The sequence below is a fragment of the Solanum pennellii genome, chromosome 7 (genome assembly GCF_001406875.1).
Source record: "Solanum pennellii chromosome 7, SPENNV200".
NCBI classification, from domain to species: Eukaryota; Viridiplantae; Streptophyta; class Magnoliopsida; order Solanales; family Solanaceae; genus Solanum; species Solanum pennellii.
The window spans coordinates 69,855,700-69,877,743 of record NC_028643.1 but is presented as its reverse complement, the minus strand read 5'-3'; the positions used below and the strand labels follow the sequence as shown (position 1 = coordinate 69,877,743).

General features: G+C 34.4%; 3 protein-coding genes and 1 non-coding gene across 8 annotated transcripts; 2 read left to right on the top strand and 2 right to left on the bottom strand.

The window, feature by feature from the left end:
* Positions 1-254: 254 nt before the first annotated feature.
* Positions 255-1,667, top strand: LOC107024546 (cytochrome b561 and DOMON domain-containing protein At2g04850). The gene has a single exon (XM_015225536.2). It carries the CDS (start codon positions 342-344, stop codon positions 1,551-1,553), a length of 1,212 nt encoding a protein of 403 aa, XP_015081022.1. The 5' UTR covers positions 255-341; the 3' UTR covers positions 1,554-1,667.
* A 739-nt stretch (positions 1,668-2,406) lies between these two features.
* TRNAL-CAG lies at positions 2,407-2,487 on the bottom strand. The gene has a single exon. It is a non-coding gene; the product is annotated as a tRNA-Leu (tRNA).
* A 2,460-nt stretch (positions 2,488-4,947) lies between these two features.
* Positions 4,948-7,105, top strand: LOC107024199. The gene has a single exon (XM_015225120.2). The coding sequence runs from the start codon at positions 5,679-5,681 to the stop codon at positions 6,891-6,893; it is 1,215 nt and encodes a 404-aa protein (XP_015080606.1). The 5' UTR covers positions 4,948-5,678; the 3' UTR covers positions 6,894-7,105.
* A 1,185-nt stretch (positions 7,106-8,290) lies between these two features.
* LOC107026044 (heterogeneous nuclear ribonucleoprotein 1) lies at positions 8,291-20,633 on the bottom strand. 5 transcript variants are annotated; one of them, XR_001457510.2, is made up of 6 exons: positions 20,269-20,632; positions 19,580-19,805; positions 18,095-19,277; positions 16,225-16,264; positions 8,882-8,927; positions 8,291-8,787 (listed from the first exon to the last, which is right to left on the bottom strand). XR_001457510.2 is itself a non-coding variant. In XM_015226873.2 (5 exons), the coding sequence occupies exons 2-4, from the start codon at positions 19,799-19,801 to the stop codon at positions 16,245-16,247; spliced, it is 1,425 nt and encodes a 474-aa protein (XP_015082359.1). In that variant the 5' UTR covers positions 19,802-19,805; positions 20,300-20,633; the 3' UTR covers positions 8,291-8,927; positions 16,225-16,244. The 5 variants fall into 5 exon arrangements, 4 of the variants coding, with proteins under 4 accessions (XP_015082359.1, XP_015082358.1, XP_015082362.1 ...); XM_015226873.2 differs by having other exon boundaries at positions 8,291-8,927; positions 20,300-20,633; XM_015226872.2 differs by having other exon boundaries at positions 8,291-8,927.
* Positions 20,634-22,044: the final 1,411 nt, after the last annotated feature.

Here is a 22,044-nt window from a genome sequence, read left to right as displayed (position 1 = left end):
AATTTCCTAGCTACTTCGTGCGTTCACTATTTTATATTTTATTTTTCCTCGATAAAAATTCTGACTCTATCATTAACGGAAAATGAAAGGTTTAACTTATATATTGTACTTTCCTTAGCTATAATAATTAACTATACCTATATTCAAGTTGCATTGCTTCAAAGCTAAGCTCAAATTAGTAAAAGGTAATTCCCTCAATGATTCATTCAAGACTAGTGTACAACAAGCATGATAAACAAACTCCAATTCTATCATAATTTTTCATCAAAAAAAGACCCCTCCTTTAATTCCTTTTATCCATCATAATTTTTCATCACACACTCCCAAAATTCTTCACCATCATGTTTCTTCCTTTCTTTCTCATTTTCCTCTCTTTTTTTCACTTCACAATAGTCTTTTCCTCTCATTCATGCACAACCTCAACATCTACTAAAACATTTGAAAAATGTATGCCACTCCCTTCACAAGATGCCTCAATTGCTTGGACATTCCATCCACATAATGTCACACTTGATATAGTCTTTTTTGGTTCATTTATATCTCCTTCTGGTTGGGTTGGATTTGGTATTAACCCTAACTCCCCTGAAATGACAGGAACTCGCGCGTTAATCGCCTTTCCTGATCCAAATTCAGGCCAGCTTGTTCTTCTACCATACATAATTGATCCATCAGTCAAGCTCCAAAAAAGTCCACTTTTATCAAAACCTTTAGACATTCATTTACTAGCCTCTTCATCAACTTTATATGGTGGCAAAATGGCTACTATACATAATGGTGCTACAATTCAAATATATGCCACATTAAAACTTGTGTCTAATAAGACCAAAAATGTACATTTTGTTTGGAACCGTGGCATTTATGTACAAGGCTATTCACCAACAATTCATCCAACTAACATAAATGATCTTTCTTCAATAGCCACAATTGATGTCCTTTCAGGTTCACAATCAACATGTCACAACAATTTCTTAACACTAAAAGATGTACATGGTGTTATCAATTCAATATCATGGGGTGTTATTCTACCTCTAGGCGCGGTCACGGCTCGTTACTTGAGGCATGTTGAGTCACTAGGGGCAACATGGTTTTATGTACATGCAGGGGTACAATTATCAGGGATTTCATTAGGTACTATTGGATTTGCAATAGGGGTTCGATTAGGGCAACTTTCAGGAGGGAGAGTGTATGGATTACATCGAAATTTAGGGATCGCGACGTTTGTTTTGGGCATGTTACAAACATTGGCATTGTTTTTTAGGCCTAAGACAACAAATAAGTTTAGGAAGTATTGGAAATCATATCATCATTTTGTTGGTTATGGTTGTGTGGTATTAGGAGTTGTGAATGTTTTTCAAGGATTTGAAGTGATGGGAGAAGGAAGGTCTTATGTTAAATTGGGTTATTGTTTGTGTTTGTCTACGTTGATTGGTGTTACTGTGGCATTAGAAGTGAATTCTTGGGTTGTCTTTTGTAGAAAAGCAAAGGAAGATAAGATGAGAAGAGAGGGATTAATTGGGAGTTCTGGCAAATTTAGTGGATCAAGTCATGGTTGATTAAATTATTGTATCACATGTATCATCATGTATGTCATTATTTGTAATTTGATTGTTCAAAATATAATTTGAACTAAGATTTTGCAAGTTTATAGTGTAACTTTTTTTTTTTTTTGATTTCTTGTCCCCTAAACAAGATTTTTGTTGCATACTATAAATTCATATTGAAACTCATGTATTTATGATTTTATTTTTTTTGTGATTTAATGTTGTTGGGTTTTGAAGGTATGAATAGAAAAAGAAGGGTTAAGACTTTTTCGAAGGATTATGATCATTACGAAAGTGATTGTGACTTTTTCAAAAAAAATGTGTCTTTTTCAAAGGTTGTGACCTCTCTGATAAGACATAATTAGCACATTTTCATACTACTCTGAGTTGGCTATAAATAGAGGAATTTTCTCTTATTTTTCAAAATCAAATTTCCTCATTCTTCTGCGTACAATTCTTATTTTGTCAGGTGGGCAAGAAAGCCGTTTTATCTCTTTCATTTAGTGTTCATTATCGAATCGAAATTACATATTGGTGAGTATAAAAGTTTGAAACTTTGGTGTATATAGTGTACCAGCTCAGAGAGTGACTTTTTAGGTAGTCAATATCAGATTTTGTACTCATTTTATTTCCATGGGCCCATTGGGCTGGCCCAAAACTAAAAAGACACACTAAGAGAATGGCTAATCAAACTAATCTTTCATGGGCCCATTGGTTTGGCCCAAGCCTAAAAAAGACTCACAAAGAGGAAAAAAAGAGAATAAAAAAAAATATGTCAAGAAAAAGGAAAATAATAATAAAAAAATATGTCAAGAAAAAGGAAAATAATAAAAAAAAAATTCAACAAAAAAGGAAAAAATATATATGTCAAGAATGGGATTCGAACCCATGCCCTTTCGGACCAGTACCTGAAACTGGCGCCTTAGACCAACTCGGCCATCTTGACATTTATATTAATTTTATTGATTTTATTTTATTATATAAGAGTTAAATCACATATTGGAACTATGAGATTTTTATTTTTTTAATAGATAAATTAATATTTATTAATTTAAAGAGTAATTTTATGATTTAATAAAGATTAATTATATGAAGTCTTACAAAATTAAAATAAACCCTCTAAAACAATATTTATGAATTTGAAAAAGTCATTATTAATAATTTCGATTATCGCAATAAAATCGATATCAATTGCTTGTTAGATTACAGCGGTGAAAATGATACATGTTTACAAGAAATTTTGGATACGATCAGAGAAAATGATGGTTGCAATTTGACAATGAAGTTGAAGATGACACAATACTGTTGGAATTAATTTTACATAAGGAAACACTTGTTGCATTTAAAACTCTTCACAATTTTGGATGCATTAAGAAAGTTAGATATAAGCTATAACTAGATTTAAATTAGAAAAAAAATGAAAAACATAGAAATCATATTTCACTTAATTGTTTAGATATTTTATTATTTTAAAGGATTATTAATTTATAATATTAATAGAACCATGTATTTATACAAGAGTCTTTCTGAAAATATACTCTCTTATCAAAATCGATAATTTTTAGAAAATATTATCCTAAAGAATTTATTAATTATTGAGTATTCATTTAAATTGGTTCTACTTCACCTCCAAATATAACTTCACAGATAACCACAATAGAGAAGTCTTATAGGGTTGTTTGGCGTAAAGAATAACACCAAATAGTATTAGGATTACATTATAATCACACTTACTTGTTCATTGGTTGATAGATTCAGAATAACTTAATTCGCAATAAAAATCATTAGTATTGAGACAAGTTATTCTTCATCTTAGATGGTATAGTAATCACAATTCACAGGATACAATTATCAAATGATAAAAATATTATTTAAATTCTTTTTATACATCATTCTTCATATTTATAAAAGATATTTTTAAAAGCAAATAACTTATTTTTAAAATTTATGAAATGTATGTTATTTAGAATACAATAAATTAAGGATAACTTTCACATATAGCTAATAAAAAATTCATATTTGTATGGTATAGCAAAGTTTGCATAATTGCGCTCCATAACAAACATAGAAACTGTATAATTCGCTATACATATACAGTTTAAGCAAATTATATAAAACAAAGTGTATAAAACAAGAAAGAGAAAGACATTTGGGCAGAGAACTGTATAAAAACAAAGTGTATAAAACGAATTGTATTATCATAAGTGTATAGAATGATTATATACAATTCGAATTAGTATAAAATGAGAAAGAGAGAAAGACAAAAGAGACTTGACAAGGAATATACAATTGAATCGAATTGTATAAAACGAGAAAGAGAGAAAGGCAAAAGAAATTGGGCAGGGGAGTATTTTTATTGTATAATTATAAGTGTATAGGACGAAAATATATGTACTTGCATGTGTATATACAATTTTCTCACGCTTTATACAAACAGAAACACAATTTATACATTTCGCTTCTGTTTGTATAAGTGAAAAAGGCGAGGGTGGCGAGCGAGATTTGGGAGAGTGGCGAGCAAGATCTGGAAGAGGAGAGAGAAGAGAACAAAAATATATGTATTCATACAATTTTCTCTCCTTTATACAATTAGAAACAATTTCTATACACTTTGTTTGTATAAAAAGTGAGGAAGCGAGCGAGAGATTGGAGGATAGTGGCGTGCGAGATATTTGGGAGAGAGGCGCCTGACAATTTTTTGCAAACGTTTGCTATGGAGCACAATTAAATCAAATCCTAGCTAATCCATTTATTTTAGATTATTAGTTTACTATTTTTCCATAAATTAAACACTTAATATAAAAATATTCTTACTTTTAACATTTTTTCAGTAGCTAACCCATTATAACTCATATTGAAATCAGATGACTCAACTTTTTTTTCAAACACATTGAAAGTAGCAGTCAGATTGTCAAAAGTCAAGTCAAATTAAGGTTACAGTTCAAAGAAGATTTCAATAATTGAATGTCCTTTAATCCTTTATTATTTCCACAAAAAGAAGAGGTTCATTATTAAAATCTATATTCTAATAATCACAACATTATTGTGTATGCACTATGCAGTATAGTATTAATATGGAAAAAAGGTTTGATATATATTTACGCTTTGAATGAAAGTGCTTTTATGATATCAAACTTTGAAATGATTTTTTATTTATATGCACTATTTTAATAATGAATATATGTTTACGTGGATACATAATTAATCATAGTAATATAATATTTATGATGTTTACGTGGTCATATACATATTTTTAAAATATACTATTAAATAATACTGAAATAAAAATCATTCATATAGCTTGATATTATAACAATAATTTCGATCAAAATTAAAGTATTTTTTAAACTCTTAAAAAAAATGGTAGCTGCAGTCGGGTACGTATAATTGATGAATCCTATGATTTTCCTTTCAAGAACTGAATTCTCTACAGTTTCAGTTCAGAGTTTTAATTAGCTATTACTCCCCACCTAAATTATTAGACTCAAAATTTGACTTTTTATGCAAAAAAAAACCAAAAAGCAAGAAAAAGAAAGGATTTTTTTGGAGTATACTGACACCCCTTCTATATTTCTACTACTAGTTCTTCTTTTCTCTCTCTGTATCCTCACTTTTTCTGCAATCTTCTAGATATTTGTGTATTATTGGTCCCTTTTTCTTTTTCTTGAATTTTTGCTTTCAGTTCTTGAATATAGTGTCCATTATAAAAGGGTAATGGTTGCTTTTATTGGACTTTGGGCTGCTTGATTGGTTGTTTAGTGTATAATTTTACATTTTTGGGGTTCTTGGGTTTGCTGTCTTTAGTCTTTTATGTTGGGGGCTCTAGAGAGTTTTGAGACAGCCACCCAAATATTTAATTCTTGATTTGGTCTGCTAGTTGTGCTACAATTGTTGTTAAAAATTCAATCTTTTTTGACTTGAGCAGTGAATCTTGATGTGTTGGAAGCTGTGACAAAGTTCAGCTATGGCTCTCTAGTAGGTAAGTATTTCATTTCCCCCCAAAAAATTTAATGGTTTGTGCTATTGTTGTTTGGATTTCTTGAACTACTCTTTTTTTTGTCATTTGAGGGTTTTAGGGAATAATCAGTTTTTGTAACTTTTGAGTAGCCAACTTTGATTTTGTGAGTTTATTTAATAATGGACCGTCATCAAGTAGTCAGTATGGAAGAATCAGAATCTCTTGTTGTTGATGACAAAACAAAATCTGATTGTCAAGGGAAGGGTGGTGTGATTAGGAATGTAGAGGGGTTTATTGGGGTTCTTGATGTTCATGTGCATCAAGCAAGGGATATACATAACATATGTATATATCATAAACAAGATGTGTATGCTAAGGTTTCCTTAACTAGTAATCCTGAAGAAGCTGTTTCGACTGATACTATTAATGGTGGGGGGCAGAACCCGGTTTTCGATCAGAGTCTTCGACTTAATGTCAAGACTATTGAAACATCAGTGAGATGTGAGATATGGATGATGAGTAGGGTGAAGAATTATTTGCAGGATCAGTTGTTGGGATTAACTTTAGTACCACTTTGTGATGTTCTTGCTGAGAATGGGAAGCTTGAACAAGAATTCACCTTGTCATCGAGTGATCTTTTCCATTCTCCGTCCGGCTTTGTGCAATTGACACTAACATATACTGGTGCAACACCGGAAGTCTTGGAAATTCCCACACCAGGCCATTCTTTGGCTGCAGCAAATGGTGATGAAATAGATGAGAGTATTCCTTGTGAACTGGTTAAGATTGAATTCCCGGATCCCCAAATTGTGAACGAAAATGAACGAATGGTTACCGAGTACTATGCAATTCCCTGCACTGAATTGGATGGTCAAAGCTCTGAGCATATAGACTCCAAAGAAAATGGTGGACACATCTCTTCTGAAAACGTTCAGATTACACCAGAAAGTGTGGCTGTCGAAGGTCAAGATGCCACTGAAATCAAGAAGGTAGAGACTCTCACCCTGAGTGCTTCAGCCAAAAGTTCTCCATCAAACTCAAACCCCAAACAAACAACCGCTACGAAGGAGGAATCTGCACTGCCTTTGAATGATACTAAAGACAGTGCTAAAGAGGTTGATAGCACCTCATCTGTTAAGCCTATTAGCACGTTTACGCTGCCAGTTGTCAACGTGAGCATTGTACCAGAGAAGCAGGTTGTGCAGCAAGACATAGTTGATATATATAAGAAAAGTATGCAGCAATTCACTGAAGCTCTAGAAAAGATGAAACTTCCTCTGGACATTGAAAATGGAAATGACAAAACAGAGAACTCCAGTTCAAGTGAGAGACCACAGACGCGCCCAAATGGCCAAAGCCCAAGAGTGTTTTATGGTAGTAGTGCCTTCTACTGAAAAGGTTCACAAAAGAAATCACTTGTATGTTTTATCTACCTGAACTTGCTTGTAGTTTAGCATAGAATGGAATGTTTTCAGTTTAATTAAGCTAATCAGGAAGATGTTTTCTATGAACTTTTCCTGTTGCTGTATTAGAAATGTTATTAACTAATGCTGTTTTAACTTTTCTTGGTTCCTGTCAATTCACAATCTAGCACTGAGTTCAATAAGTTATGAAACTTTTCATTTCCTAAACACTTGAGTTCTAGACTTGGTGATAGGCAGCTTATTTCGTGATCCAACTAGAAGGACCATCCGGTTCACAAAGCATCTCCCGTTAGCAGGATCAGGGAAAGAGCCGCACCCTAAGGGGTATGATTTAGACAGTCTACTCTAATGTTGGTACCTTCCACAGCTAGAACCGCGGAAAGGCATCCTATGTAAGCTAGAAAATTTACCAAAGCAAGGGTGTTGATGATACTCTTCAGTTGAAAATTCCAATTCAATGCAATTTATGTAGATACAAATAACATGGCATATCTTTATGACAGAATATGTTAGCATGATTGTTACTGGTCTCTTAAACAATTGAATACCAAATGATTTAGTCATGGTGGAGTACTTTGGTTGACTATATTCTACTTATAAATTTGACATTTATGGCAAAAATTGTGTTCAGACCTTCTAGTGCTATTATTAGTTTGGTAGTATTGTAGCTTCTCAATGTGGGGTCTATCCACTGTCCAACTTTATATGACCTACCTTAACTTTTCACAAGAATAATGTTAGAATGAGATAATAATAGTCAGACATAAATGATAAAACTATGTTTCAAAGGTAGAAAAAGGAATGAAAATATCAAATGAAATTCAAGAACTTTTAAAGTAGTAGTACTATATTATAGACATCATTTGTTTTAGATATTTTTTTGGCTTTGGTAAAGAAATGTTGTAAGAGAGTATGTTTCAATTTACGTCACTTTCCTTTTTTCGAGATTCAAGCTATATAAACCCTATCAACATTTTAAAATGTGTTTTTTCATCATATTGATACCGAGAAATGTTGTACCTGACACTACTTTTCTTATAGAGTTTGAATGTTTAAATTTTTAAGTTTTAAAATTTAGTGTTAATCTAATGCAATTGAACTTTCATCGATTAGTCAAACTAACTCTCATAAAGCAGAAAATGTCATGGAGTAACATAACATCAAAACCTATTCCGAAAAAAACTTAGTTATCATAGTGAAATGTTGCAATAGAGAGGTTTGGGCATCAATAAGGAGAGCAGTATAAGGTTAATAACTACTGTGAAAATAGGTAACTATGACAAATCCTTTGAAAACTGAATTTGCTAAAACATCTATACTAGACATAAATACCAGCTGGAAGCATGGTTTAGTTATTGATTGATATGTAATGTAAAGTTTAGAAGTCATCCAGATAAAAAGTTACAATATCAATGACTAAGAATTTAGAACAAGTGAAGTGAATAGCATCAATATGCAGTAAATTATTCATTAGGAGACCCTAGATGGGTATCCCTAAAATGTATCACACTAAATCAACAACCTCCCTTACATCCAAATGAAAAAAAGGAAAATCCCATTTAAGGGAAACTACAGAACAAACACATTACCAGACGAGAATCTGCAACGTTACAGCAAAAAACATTTAACTCTAAAGATTTTACGCAAAACTTTCTGTCTATGTTGTTGTTGTATGTATCGTTGCCTCACCAGAGATGCACGATACATTTCTGACTATATGCCGCAATCTGATTTTACACCTCACTCAAGGAAAACAAAAAAGGGGGAACTCCTAAAGACATAAACTCAAAACAAAAAACCCTTTAGCACAAAATCTTGTAAACTTCTATCTCTAGACCTTCAAAACAAGCAACTCCAGTTAGCCCTACAAAAGGATATCCAATTCTTTAACACCTCAACTTCATATAGCTATAGAAGTATGCAAAATTCATGATTCAAATTCTACACCAAAGTTTCACCTAATGTAACACCCTTGCTTGCCAATATTCTCCTAGCCACCAATCCCTGCATCAATACAAAATCAGTAGATTAAGATGAGCCATGATTGGACATCATATGCAACAAATAGCGAAAGGAAAGAAAAGAGAGGGAGAAACAAATATGCAAACAAGCAGAATTACGAAAACCTTTTAGGTCAGAAAAACAAACAACGATAAGAAAAAAGAACTTCTATTTGCTCCAGTAGCTATCAACATAGAAAACAATATTCAAGTCAAATCTTTGAATTTATTTTGCTCCTTCTAAACTGATGTGTATTAACACTTCCCTAGATCTTTAAGGAATGGTGATGGTTAGCAAATACAGAATGTTCAATGAACTCGCAGCCATGTTGCGTGAAGCATTCTTGTTCATGGGAAGTATCCTTATTCTCTTTCTCCAGAACATGCAGTATAGTTCGAGAAAAGAAAACATGACACATGTATTAGTTTTTCTAGTCAGATGAGTGAGCAACAAATAAAGAGCAGTAGTGTAGCCACAGAAAATAGTATCTGTACCCAGCCTAGGACAACTAATCAGCCATACTCCATTCCAATTTTAAATAGCTCTGTCCCATGGCATTAGAAAAGTATACACAAACATTAATGGCCTTTTTCCAGGAACATGATGGGATAGAGTAGCCACAGGCCATGCACTCTATCGATTTTTGTTCCATTCAGCTCAAAAGGTCATATATAAGAAGAAGAGACTACCAACCAGCAGATGGCAGACATATTGGGCTTCAGCTTATAGTGTCTCCCCACTTCTTTTCCAGTAATGCCTTTGCGTGCAACGCATTAACTAACAAAGGTATAGAAAGTCATTGAGGAAGTGGAGAAAATCTTTCAAACAGGAGAAGGCAATACCTATCCTTAGGTGGCAAACACTTACTAATGGTGCTCTAGAGTCCCTGCCCACATGTATGATGTCCTAGTTTCCATCCCAGCAACAGTGGGGAAAGGGGCAAGACAGATTAAGAGAAACTTCCTTTGGAAAGGCAACAAGGAGAACAGATCTTGTTAATCAGACTGAATTATATCACACAAAGACTTGGGGTCAAAATTTTGAGGTTTCATAACAAAAACATGCAATTCAATCATTTTGGAGATACATAAGAAGAAGAGATTTGTCGGAAGTAATTCAAGCAAGCTAAGCTCCAGATTTTTGGTGCTTAATCGACAGGTAATGGCTCTAATGAGGTTGGAAAATGGAAATTTATAAGAAATCTACGAGGATGAATTCTCTGAAAAGTCTTGTTTCAAAGTAGGAAAGGAAAAAGAATATTCTTTTGGCAGGATGTCCTCTTAAAGAGCAATTCCCTGATTTATTCATGTTCAGAGCACACATAGAGATAACTATAGCTCATTGCTTAATTGCCAATGGCTTGGAATTTGTTTGAGGTTAGAATGGTAAGTAGACAGCATCGCTGTGCTGCCGAAGAAGATGGATGAAGTGTAGATTCTCCATGTGCAATCAGATTCACTGGTACGGTATGAGCAAAAGGATGGAATTCTCTTATTCAAGTGTTTTTCTTTTCTTAGATATTTTCATCTCAGGCTTTTTTTCCTCAAACCTGTTTTGTAAAACTTTTTTCTTGAGCTGAGGGTCTATGTGAAACAACCTCTCTACCCCACAAAGGTAGATATAAGTCTGCGTACATCCTACCCTTGTTGTTGTTAAAGTGTCTTCCTATAAAGAAGCCGGGGGTACGGGCTTCATCAAAGAGATTTATCGCAAGGAATGAGTTAATATATTCCATTGGGTGGGGGCTATTTAATAAGATTTCGATGTAACTCTCACCCATAGCATGTGAGAAATCCATGGTAGTGATGAAATTATCCTTCTACAGCACTTTGTTGCTAAATGCTCAATAAAATGCTGCAACCGGATTCACTGGTATGGTACTATGGTATGAGCAAAAGGATGGAATTCTCTTATTCAAGTGTTTTTCTTTTCTTAGATATTTTCATCTCAGGCTTTTTTTCCTCAAACCTGTTTCGTAAAACTTTTTTCTTGAGCTGAGGGTCTATGTGAAACAACCTCTCTACCCCACATAGGTAGGGGTCAGTCCGTACATCCTACCGTTGTTGTTGTTGTTAAAGTGTCTTCCTATAAAGACTTTTACTGCACTTTCTTGTTGCTAGATGCTCAATAAAAATGCCTTCAACAGTCATCCAAAAATGATTCTCAGTCAAGTCATGTGAGTTCCCCACTATCTCTCAAAATACGAACAGAATTGAGTGCAGAGATGATCAAGAAACTAAACCCCAACTAAGGTGGCTTTGCTTGTTATTCTTGGTGGTAGCCCATGAAGGCTGTTTGAAATGGAACTTGCTGAGAAGAGATATCAATCTGTGCAGCAAATGCTAACTACCTACCAGTGTGAAAGGAGCTCTGAAGGCATAATTCTTGAGAACGTGATTCGATCAATTGAGGATTGCTATCCAAAATCTAAAGTGAAACACCTGATCAACTATTTTTTTGTTGCCTATCATCTCACAGTTATAAAGGTAATTTACAGCAAGGTAGTATAAAGTAGGATGTGTGGTAGGCATATACCCAACAACAACAATCAGTAATCTTCTAACACAGCAAATAATTTTTTTTCAGACTAACATTTAGCAAGTACTTACACTTGAAAGAACTCAAAACCTAATATATACATTAAAAGATGCCAATATGTGCAACTTGTAGGCTCAGAAGATTATATAACAAAAACCTTATAAAATATTTATTATAGGGAAGGAAATAAAAACCATGCACACTATATTGACATCAAAAGATAATAATTAGAAAGCGAATACAGATGGAACGGATCACAAGTTAAATCAATAGTAGTGGTCTTTGACATAGAATATGTTAGGGGTGGGCACTCGTTTTCTTCGATTTTTGGTTTGCCAGTAGTGTACAGAATACTGTATCAAACTAATCCGGTTTGGTTCTTTTTCTTTAAAGTTCGATCCAGTTTAGTTTGATCTTTTTAATTAGGTTCTTCTGTATTTTTTTAATGGAACAACTAAAGTATGATAAAAAAAATTTAATAGCAATTCTTTTCAAAATTGAAAATTTCAGCAATGATTCTTTGAAGTTACAGCACAGCCACTGTCCAGTACCCACTGCCAAGAAAGCAACGAGCAGCAGGCCAGCAGCCACTGCCCAAAGACCAAAGAAAGGCTCATGCATTAATGATAATAGTAGACTTGCAATTTGCAGCAGCCAGAAACAATGAAACAATCAACACAAATGAGCAGCAATAAACAGTCTGTAGTAGCACTGGACAGTCTCAACAAGTGCTCAAGCCTCATAAAATGAACAGCACACGGCAACAACATAAAATGAGCAGTAGCATTCAGATTTGGGAATGGGTTAAGGCCTTGGGACTTGGGGTTGAAATTTACATTGTGCAAGAACGGGATTTTGGGCCAACTGGGAAGAAATTCTGAATGCACATTGGATATAGTTTTAATTGAAGTATGAAATTTGAATGAATATTATTAAACTTCGAAAAAGCCGAAGTATTGGGACTGTAATACCAAGGACCAAACTGAAATACCGAAGTCTTAATAAAATTTACCAAATCCGAACCGAACTGATTCGGTTTGGTCCAGTTTTTCGATTTTTATGCCCACCCCTAGATTAAGTACATGGGCATTTGAAATTGAGCAACAGATTTTCATTAAAGGAAAAGCAAAACAAAGTTATTATAAATAAGAACCAATTCTAAAATTCTGTGCAGGCCATAACTTGAAAAGGTGAGTGATTGATCGGTGATTGAGCTCAATCAACCAACACATAAAAGTACTACTGGCTTTGGCCCAGTGGGACTCAGAGAAGACTTTAAAAAAGCACCTCCCACAACCTTCACCCATATAAAGGTCATAACTTGCTTAAAAAGAACAATGCAGTATCTCAAAGATTTTTCCAACGGAATAAAAGGAGCAATTCAACCCAAGCTACTTAAAGACAGTAACAGCTTTGAGATAGAATCCATGGGCTTAAACTTAAATGCATAAGCACACTACTCCCTCTATATGGTAGCCATTTTCGCTTAGTGTGATATTAAGGAAGTAATCTTTGATTAATATTCTTAAAGTATTCTTTTATTATTTTGACATGGAAAATATCATAACCTATAGTACTTCCACGTACATTCAGAAAAAAAAATCACATTTCCAAAAGATAAATTAATCCATGTCCAAGAACCATAATGGCAAGAACTGCAAAGAATCTGAGGCAGCAGAACTTCAAAAAAAAACTTCAAGACAAGATCCCCAAAATTCATTCATTCCACCATGATGTATAAATGCTAAACCTTACACAAGGTAAAAGATACAGGTAGTTCTATGGCATCTGAGATATATTAGGAACTTACAGGATTGAAAAATGGGGGAATTTAAAGTCTATTGGAACTACTTTGCAAGCAGAAAGTATTGCACACTTTGGAGGTGGGGCACACGGAGAGAAGGGACGTTCTCAGATAAAGCTTATTACCAGAAACTGTTAGTGAGGGAGGAGGTGGCTTTTCTGCATTTTTCGATATGAATACCACAGGAGCCTAAAAAGTGTGTTTTCTAAGTGGTTACCAGCTAGGGAGCCATCCTGATGATAACCTGAGGAAGAGGAGGATTACACAGGTTTGATGCTGTTTTATGTGCAGACAATCAGGAGAAATTATGAACCACCTCCTCTTGCCTTGTCATGTAACAACGCATGGACGGTCTTGAATAGGTTCAGAGTACTATGGGTGATGCCAGACCCAGTAAAGAGAGCAGTGTGCAGTTAGGATTTCAGGAAAAAGAAGAGAAGACCAAGGGCAGAAGATGTAATCCCTCTAGCCCCTATGTGGGTGATTTGGAAAGTGAGGAATAGGAAAGGATTTGAAGCAGTCGAGAATGACATGCCTGAGGAATAGCCCTGTGTTTTTAGTTTCTTTTATATGCACCCGTGAGGTTCTACTTGTATGGATGATTGGATGACTTCTGTAGAGAACCATATTTTGGTATAGGCTCTTTACTTTTTGGTATACTACTTGTATGCAGGAGTTTCTATCCCGACATCAATAAAATATTTGCCTTAATAAGAAAAGGATAATTGTCCTCTACAGAAATTCAAAATTCTACCAAAGCTAAAGAGTACCCCAAAGTCGTCCAAGTCTATCAAAGGGATTGTATGAAAGAGAGACACCACATAGAAAAAGCCTATTGTATCAAATGTAAATTATTTAGAGGGATATCTATGGTGTACATTAGGGCTATTAAAGACATTCACAATGGAGCCCAACCCGGGTTAGGATAGTGGGAAAAGACTTGGACCACTTTCTAGTCATGATTGGTTGCATCAGGAATCAACCCTTAGCCGTTCCTTTTTGTATTAGCGATGGACGAATTGACACGACATTTTCAAAGGGAGGTGTCATGGTGTATGTTATTCCATATGACATAGTATTGATTGGTGAAATGCATGAAGGAGTTAAAGATAGGCAGGAAGTTCGGAAAAAGGCCTTAAAGTTTAAAGGTTTCAGGTTAAGCAGGACTACACAGAGTACCTAGAGTGCAAGGCCAGCACCGTGACACACGAGGTGGAGGTGGAAGTGGAAGTGATATCGATGCACTAGACATGCCTTAGAAAGAAAGCTTTAAGTATCTTGGGTCCATAAATGAAGGAGACATGGAATGACGATGATGTCACACACTGTATTGGTGCATGTTGGGTGAAATGGAGATACTAAAGTATTGTACAAAAAGTATGTGTCACTAAGATTTAAAGGTAACTCCTCAAAAGTGATGGTTAGACCACACTATTGTATAAGGCAGAATGAAGAGTGCTTGCTAATAAGAATGTTCATGTTTAGATTATGAGGATGCTCAAATGGATGTGTGGGTATACTAGGAGAGATATGATTAAGAACGAAGTTATACGGGACAAGGTGGGAGCAGCCGCCATAGTGGACAAGATAAGGTTGAGATGGTTCGGACATATGAAGAGAATGTGTGAGGATGCGCAAATTAGGAGGTGTGAGAGGTTGTGGTTGTTTGTAGCAGGAGTTAGGAGAGGTAGAGGTAGGCCGAAAAAAACTGGGGGGTGCGGGGGTGGGGTGTGTGTGATTAGACAGGACACCGAACAACTTCAGCTGACTTAGGACATGACCTTCCTAGGAAGTATGGAGGCCGAGGAGTAGGTAGTCGAGTGTTGTCGTACTTCTAGTAGTATGAATTTAGGCATCACGTAGTTTCCTTTTCCCCATGTGTATTAATATATATTATTGCCCTTGTTTTGTACATTATGTGTATTATTATCTATTATTGCACTTCTTTTGTACATTTGTTGTTTTGATGTCTCTTTCTCTTTCTTACTTTCATGCATCAATTACATTTATTTTGACCCAAGAATCTATCAAAAACAGTCTCCCTATCCCGCAACGCTAGAGGTAAGGTTTGCATACATCCTACCATCCCAAGACCCCACTTTTGGAATTACACTAGGTATGTTATTGTTGTTGTATCAAAAATAAATTATAAAAAGATATGACGCATGAAAAGGATATGGTATAGTAATGATCTATTCAGAAAAAGAAAGTTCTCAAATTCCATCTCTTAATTTTGTCTTGTATCATTTAAGATCGGGAAGATCATACTTTATCTTAAGTTCAAGATTTCGAAATGATATCCTATCATCTGCTTTATCCATAAAATTTTGATGATTTTTGGTCTTTGATCCTACATACAAGTATCAACCAGTTTTTTTAGGGTCATTTTGATTGGTAATGCGTCTATTTGAACACAATTCACCGGAAAAGTTACTCCACCTGAGACCATGAGCATCACTTTAGACCAATGAGTGCTTGCCAGGAACAAAACCAAGTAGTACAGCGATTACTTTTCTTTTTGTATAATCCTGGTATCTAGTTCAACTTGCGTGCACCTCAACTAGTTCCACAAGATACCTGCTACCTTCCACCAGCACAGGTACTGAGTCACTTTGTCCACTAAAGCTTGAACATATGGAAAGAAATCACCTATAGTTTTTTGCCTCCGGCGGAATTAGAACCTGAGACTTCAAGATTCTCAATCAACTTCATATGCCACTAGGCCACACCCTTGGATACAATAGTATAGCAATTACTTAGACTACACTATTCACTTGTATTTTTAGGTCAGTGTCTTTGATGCACAACGGAACATAGAAGTCTAACAATAACGACAGAGTACATCATCAGGCCTAAATTCCCGTAGAGAATGAAAAAAGTTCAATTAGGAAAAAAATATTGTTAATCATGGAAACTAATATTTATGAAGAATTAACACCTAACATTAGCAAGTCATACCAAATCTGGATGAAGCAAGATCAGAAACAGCTAGAATCAGCTGAAAGTAAGAAAGCAAAAAAAAATTAAAAAAATCAAAAAGATTTCTTGGACTTTTAACGAGAGTAAGGAATAAGAAACAACGTACATGCTTTTCAAAGAAAGGTGAATATATACAGAAAAAATATTACTCCCTCCTTTTAAATTTGTTTGTTTGGTTTCGACTTGGCACGGAGTTTAAAAAGATAAAGAAGACTTTTGAATCTTGTGGTTTTAAATTAAAGATATGTGGAATGTACCAAAATGTCTTTTAATCTTGTGGTCTTAAACATGTCATGTGGAAAGATAAAATTAAACGCATTCTTTTTGTAATAGTCTAAAACGGAAAGTAAGACAAACAAATTGCAACAAAGGGGTAACTTACATAGCAATATTATGTTTATAACATCGAATTATAATTATAATAATCATAACATCCAATATACAACATGGAACAAATGTTAATTCCAACAAGCCAACTCAAATTTACATACCAGCATGAAATTACTTCTGTCAAACAATTAAGTTCAATCTTCAATCAATGCATTAAATTTCAGTTTTCAGTCAATTAATCATAAAAGATTTACATTCACTTTCATATTGAATTGTTGTGCTGAATATTTAGCATTAGCTTTCATTGTAAGTGTCATTTTTTCTTATCCTAATAAATAATAATAAGCTTATAAATTATAAATTGGAGAATATAAAAATAAAAAGGTTTACCTTTGATTGCAAGAGTCAGTTTTTTTATATCCCACAATAAGCCTATTAATCATAAAATTGGAGGAGGAGGAGGAGGGAAGAAGAAGACAAGTGTGCCTAAACAATAGAAGAAGACAATCAAGAGAACACTAAAGTGTACATAGAGGGGGATCCTAGTACTCAGGTAGCAAGAGGCATATTTATTGTTGTACTTTTCTCTTCTTGTCAACTTTTAAAGTTGGGCTGAGAGAAACATTTGCTTCTTTTTTCTTTATCTTTTTTTTGGAAATGGTAAAAGAAACATTTGTCTCTCACATAGATTGCTTTGCACCTAAAGTTTAAAGAGTATGCTCCTTTGAAGTTGCATCACTTGCTTTATATCACTTGAAGTTGCATCACTTGCTTTATATCACTATGTCACTTTCATCGATTAAGCAAACGGCTTTAGTAATACAATCTAAAAGGTTACATTACAGAGAAATAAGCAACTGCACTAAACCTAAAATAAATCACAAATGGCCAACTTGTAGCTCCTTTCAAGCTTCCTTTTATCAATGGTTCAACTAATATCCAGAGATCCTTCTTGTTTTAATCCACCATAATTTGAAAATGACATGAGACTCTCCTTCTTTTTAAGTAAATGGAATTATGTACATTGACTCACAATGTTGTGCTTCTAATCTATGTTGCTCAGACTCTCCAACCATGTTGTTGCACCCATGTCAGATCATCCAAAAGAGCACTACCTTTGGACGTTCCGACATGCATCCGTTTTTGAAGAGTCCGAGCAACACAGCTTCTTAATCATAATGCAGTTTTAAAAGTGAGTAAACAAAAACCTGAAGCACAAGCATGCTCTAGAAAAAGAACTTGATGCCAAGTTAAAGTAGTTAGACATAATATCACACATGCAAGTATGAGAGATGCTTCTCTACAGAGTGAATCCCTATAAAGATTCTTGTACTTAATTCAAAAAGAAAAAACCTAGATGTATAAAGGTCGTAAGTCAAAAGAAGGAAGTGTGTTAATCACCTGCTTCTGATGACAAATCATGGTATCAACAACATTAATCCAAGTTCATCAGAAAATTAAAAGAAAATTTAGCGAGGTGAAGCAACCTCTGGCTTTAAAGGGATAGTGAGAAGCTTACCGCTGTTTGACTGTCTTTTACCAACACCATAACTGCCAACATAACTAGCAGAATTTTTAGGTGGCATGTCTGAGGGTGCATTGCCGAGTCCATAACCAATTGAACCAGATCCATCTCGCTCAGAATTTGCAGAGCGCCAAGTGGAATCACTATATCCCAAACCACCACTGTAAAAATCAGCTAAAGGCCCATCATAGCTACCATTAGATGCAGGATATGATGAGGTAGGAGCCCCACTTGATGTAACATTTCTTCCATAGCCTCCAGTCAACCCATATAAACTATCATCACCCCCATAACCAAGATTTCCACTTTGGTTAGAAACATTTCCTCTACCTTGAGGGGAAATTGAAGATGAACCCCAAACTCCAGTGTTGCTAAAGTTTCCAGCCCCGGTGTTCCCATTTCCAGCTACTGCAAAGGTGCTAGAGCTTGTGGAGTTCGTTCCATAACCCAAACCCCCACTTCCCCACAAATTCCGAGTTGCTGAGCTGAAGAATGAACTACTTCCTCCATTTACTCCATCAAATCCAATAGGACCACCAACTCTGCTTGAACTATTAACATAATAAGGGTTCAGTCCCCGTCCATAGCTCAAGTTGCTGTTAAAGTTTGCACTTCCCCCATATCCTGGGCTTAACCCTGGTTCAAAGTTAAGCCCCATTCCATAACCAGAACCAAATGGAGCAAAACCACTCCTACCTCCAGCAATGGGGCTAAATCTACCATCCATCCTGACTCCATATCCTGCAACTGTATTCGGAGAGTATCCTTGTGTGTATCCATTAAGGAAGTTATTGATCCTACTTAATGGATGGTTGAACCCGCCAAGTCTTGGACCTGGTGATAACTCTTTGGGGACTGCACGTTTGACCTCGACCATTTTACCATTCAGTTCATGGAAGGGCTTAAGCAATACTTTATCCACTGCATCCTCTGAATCATAAGTTATGAACCCAAAGCCTCTTGGTCTCTGAGTGTTATGGTCGTACATAACTACTACATCTGTGATTGTTCCGAATTGCTCAAAGTACTCCTTAAAGTCAGTCTCAGTTACTGTGGATGCTAAACCTCCAACAAATATTTTTCTTGTACGTCCTGGACCAGGAGAACCCTGAATGCTAGGACTGCTTCTACTTATTGTGCTCTGGTCATCCCTAGGAACAGCCTTCTTTGCTTCAACCTGAAATATAAGTAGACCATGATGAGTAAAAAGAAGAGATTTGAGAGTTAATTATAACCACTCTTCCAGATGTGATATGCCATAAGAATAGGAACAATGTGCCAGTTTAGTGCAGGGTAGAACACCATTTGTACCAAAAAAACATAGATTTATAAAGCTAACTCTCCATTACAGTGCCACATTTCCCATCGATTTTAGGTGTCATCCAAGAGTATAATCTCATCAGAAGTTCAAACGACAACCTTATATGCTCCTTGTTCAACAAATCAAAAGGAACCAATTTGCAAGCTAGAACAGCTTACCATCCTGCCATCAATGTTGTGTTTCTCCTTGATTACCCTATCAGCAACAGCAGGATCAGCAAAGACAATAAAACCAAAACCACGGGCACGTCCAGTAGTCCTATCCTTCATAATTACAGCCTCTAAAACCTCCCCATAAGTACTAAAATACTCCTTCAGACGCTCTTCATTTGTGTCCCATGAAATTCCACCAATGAATAACTTCCCAAGATCAGATTGCATTTTCCTACAAACAACAAATCAAAATCCTCAAAACCTCATCTCCAAGGTGCTCAATCATCATTCTATAATATCATATTTAAAGCTAAAAAAACTACCATTTCTCATGTGCACAGCATAAAATAACATAACTTGATGAAATCAAACATAAATCATACAACTCCACCTAACTTTCCAACAAGAACACACCCATCTAGATTCACTTTCAATTCCCACTAGATAAAATGAAATGCAGATTGAAAATAAACTAAAGAACACACCTTTACAATGAATAAAGTACCAAAACCAATCAAACATTATCAGATTCAATCAAAATGCATCGGATCCTTAAACGATCAATCAAAATTTAGAATCAAAATATAAAACCCAACAAACAAGCAAAACCAACATCGACCCAACAATCAAAATGCTTTCATCAACCCGAAACAACATCTAACAAATACAATTGATTAGAAAAAAAAAATGAATACCCAAATCAAGAATCAACCGATTGAAGAATACCCAGATGAGAAAACAGTAAGATCTAAAGAGGGGGCAATAGTAGAACGAAGGGCGTTGTTCTTCCTTCTCTATATTCTGCCCCCCAACTTTGGTGTCCCCACTCTTTTCTCTTCTCTTTCCAATCTTTCCAATCAAATATGTAACAATTTTGAATACAAAATTTGTTCAGCTAAGAAAAGATTGTTTCTAAGCCTTTAATTTTATATAAAAATTTAATCTTTTTGATTTTATATTAATTTTTTTTTATCTTTTTTTTTTTTGGTAAGAAGAGAGAATATGTGGTAGTGAAGAAGAAAGGAAAAAACAAAGAAAATTTTTGATCTGATAAATTTGGAAGGGATTGTTTGTCTTCCATTTCATTCTATATATACTTACTGGAAAAAAATCCTTAACACATTTTCATATGTTAATGTTTTGTACATGCATGTCTATACTATGGTCCTGTCTATGAGAAACATCAGCCATTGATTTTAGACAACTTGTTTGAAATTCAAAGAATCACACATGTTGTGCCATGATGAATGGTGTTGATGGACTTCATCTCATTGCACTTCATTTGTCTAATAGTTGAAATTTGAAAAGGAAAAATATAAGTTTCATGCTTGAATTTAAATTTAGTCGGGTTTTAACGTGAATATCGAGTATCGAATAAAAAAAACTGTATGATCATGTTTACTTCTTAATTATCTTTTAGTGTTGATTGACTATGAAGAGATAAATAATATAAGGTCAATAAAGTATAGAAGATATTCGGATGATTAATTAAATTAGTTCTTAGTATTTAATATTAAATTATGATAGTTAACGAGTAAAATATCATGCGTGAATAATTAAATGTTTGTTGTTTTGATGTAGTTCTCCAAGATGAAATATTGATATACTTGAAATCGTGGTTAATGTTCAATCAATGACGTTATTTTTGTATGTGTTATCTATCTGGTTAATTTATTTTTCCTGACAAGTGTTATTATCAATGTTAAGCAATAATTTATCTCGTGACGAGGAATGAGCGTCTTGACTCTCATTCTTTTCATGTGAATATTATGTCATGATAGCAAAATTACACGTAGTCACACTAAATGAACAATTTATGAGAAATTTGTGTGATAGCTCCAGATAATTACATGTTGGGATTGAGACACCAAAGTATGATTATTTGATGTTTGATTCAAATTTAAATTTTGATGTATAGTATAGTTAAGTTTAGGTTAAATAGAAATGAAATAGTAATATTATTGTATATCAGAATCATGTCTATATATGATGCCATAGAATTCAGTCGTTTATTTACATAAATATTCATCCTTTAAACAAACATATGCAAAGCAATTTTTTGTAGTCGTTAATTCTTATATGTCGATCAAAGTACATGTTAAATTGGTATTTACCAAATACTAATTGGAAATCTTATTTCTTTTTTAAGTAATATCTATTAAGCAAATCTTATAAAACCTTATACACATAATTTATTTTTTAGGAAGATCTTCTTTCTTTCTTATTTAATGTCTATTATGCAAATCTTGAGAAAATGGTCAAAATAGTCCTTAATGTATGGACTTATGTTGATTTGGTCTCTCATATATGCATCTTATGGAAAAGGTCCTTTATATATGCTAAAAACTTATTAATTTAGTCTTTCATCCTAAAGCCCTAACGACACCAAAAAAATATGTCAATTTAAAAAGAGATGTGCAACTCACATGACATTAAAAAGACGATTGAACGATCAAAGAAGAAGAATCACC

Excerpts from the sequence above, each read along its gene's own strand:
- LOC107026044 (XM_015226873.2), bottom strand. The coding sequence starts at position 19,801 with ATGCAATCTGATCTTGGGAAGTTATTCATTGGTGGAATTTCATGGGAC. Across the intron at positions 19,278-19,579 it reads ACAACATTGATGGCAGGATG|GTTGAAGCAAAGAAGGCTGT; the intron begins GTAAGCTGTTCT and ends CTTATATTTCAG. Across the intron at positions 16,265-18,094 it reads TAAAAGACAGTCAAACAGCG|CTGATTCTAGCTGTTTCTGA; the intron begins GTAAGCTTCTCA and ends TCTTACTTTCAG.
- LOC107024546 (XM_015225536.2), top strand. The coding sequence starts at position 342 with ATGTTTCTTCCTTTCTTTCTCATTTTCCTCTCTTTTTTTCACTTCACA.
- LOC107024199 (XM_015225120.2), top strand. The coding sequence starts at position 5,679 with ATGGACCGTCATCAAGTAGTCAGTATGGAAGAATCAGAATCTCTTGTT.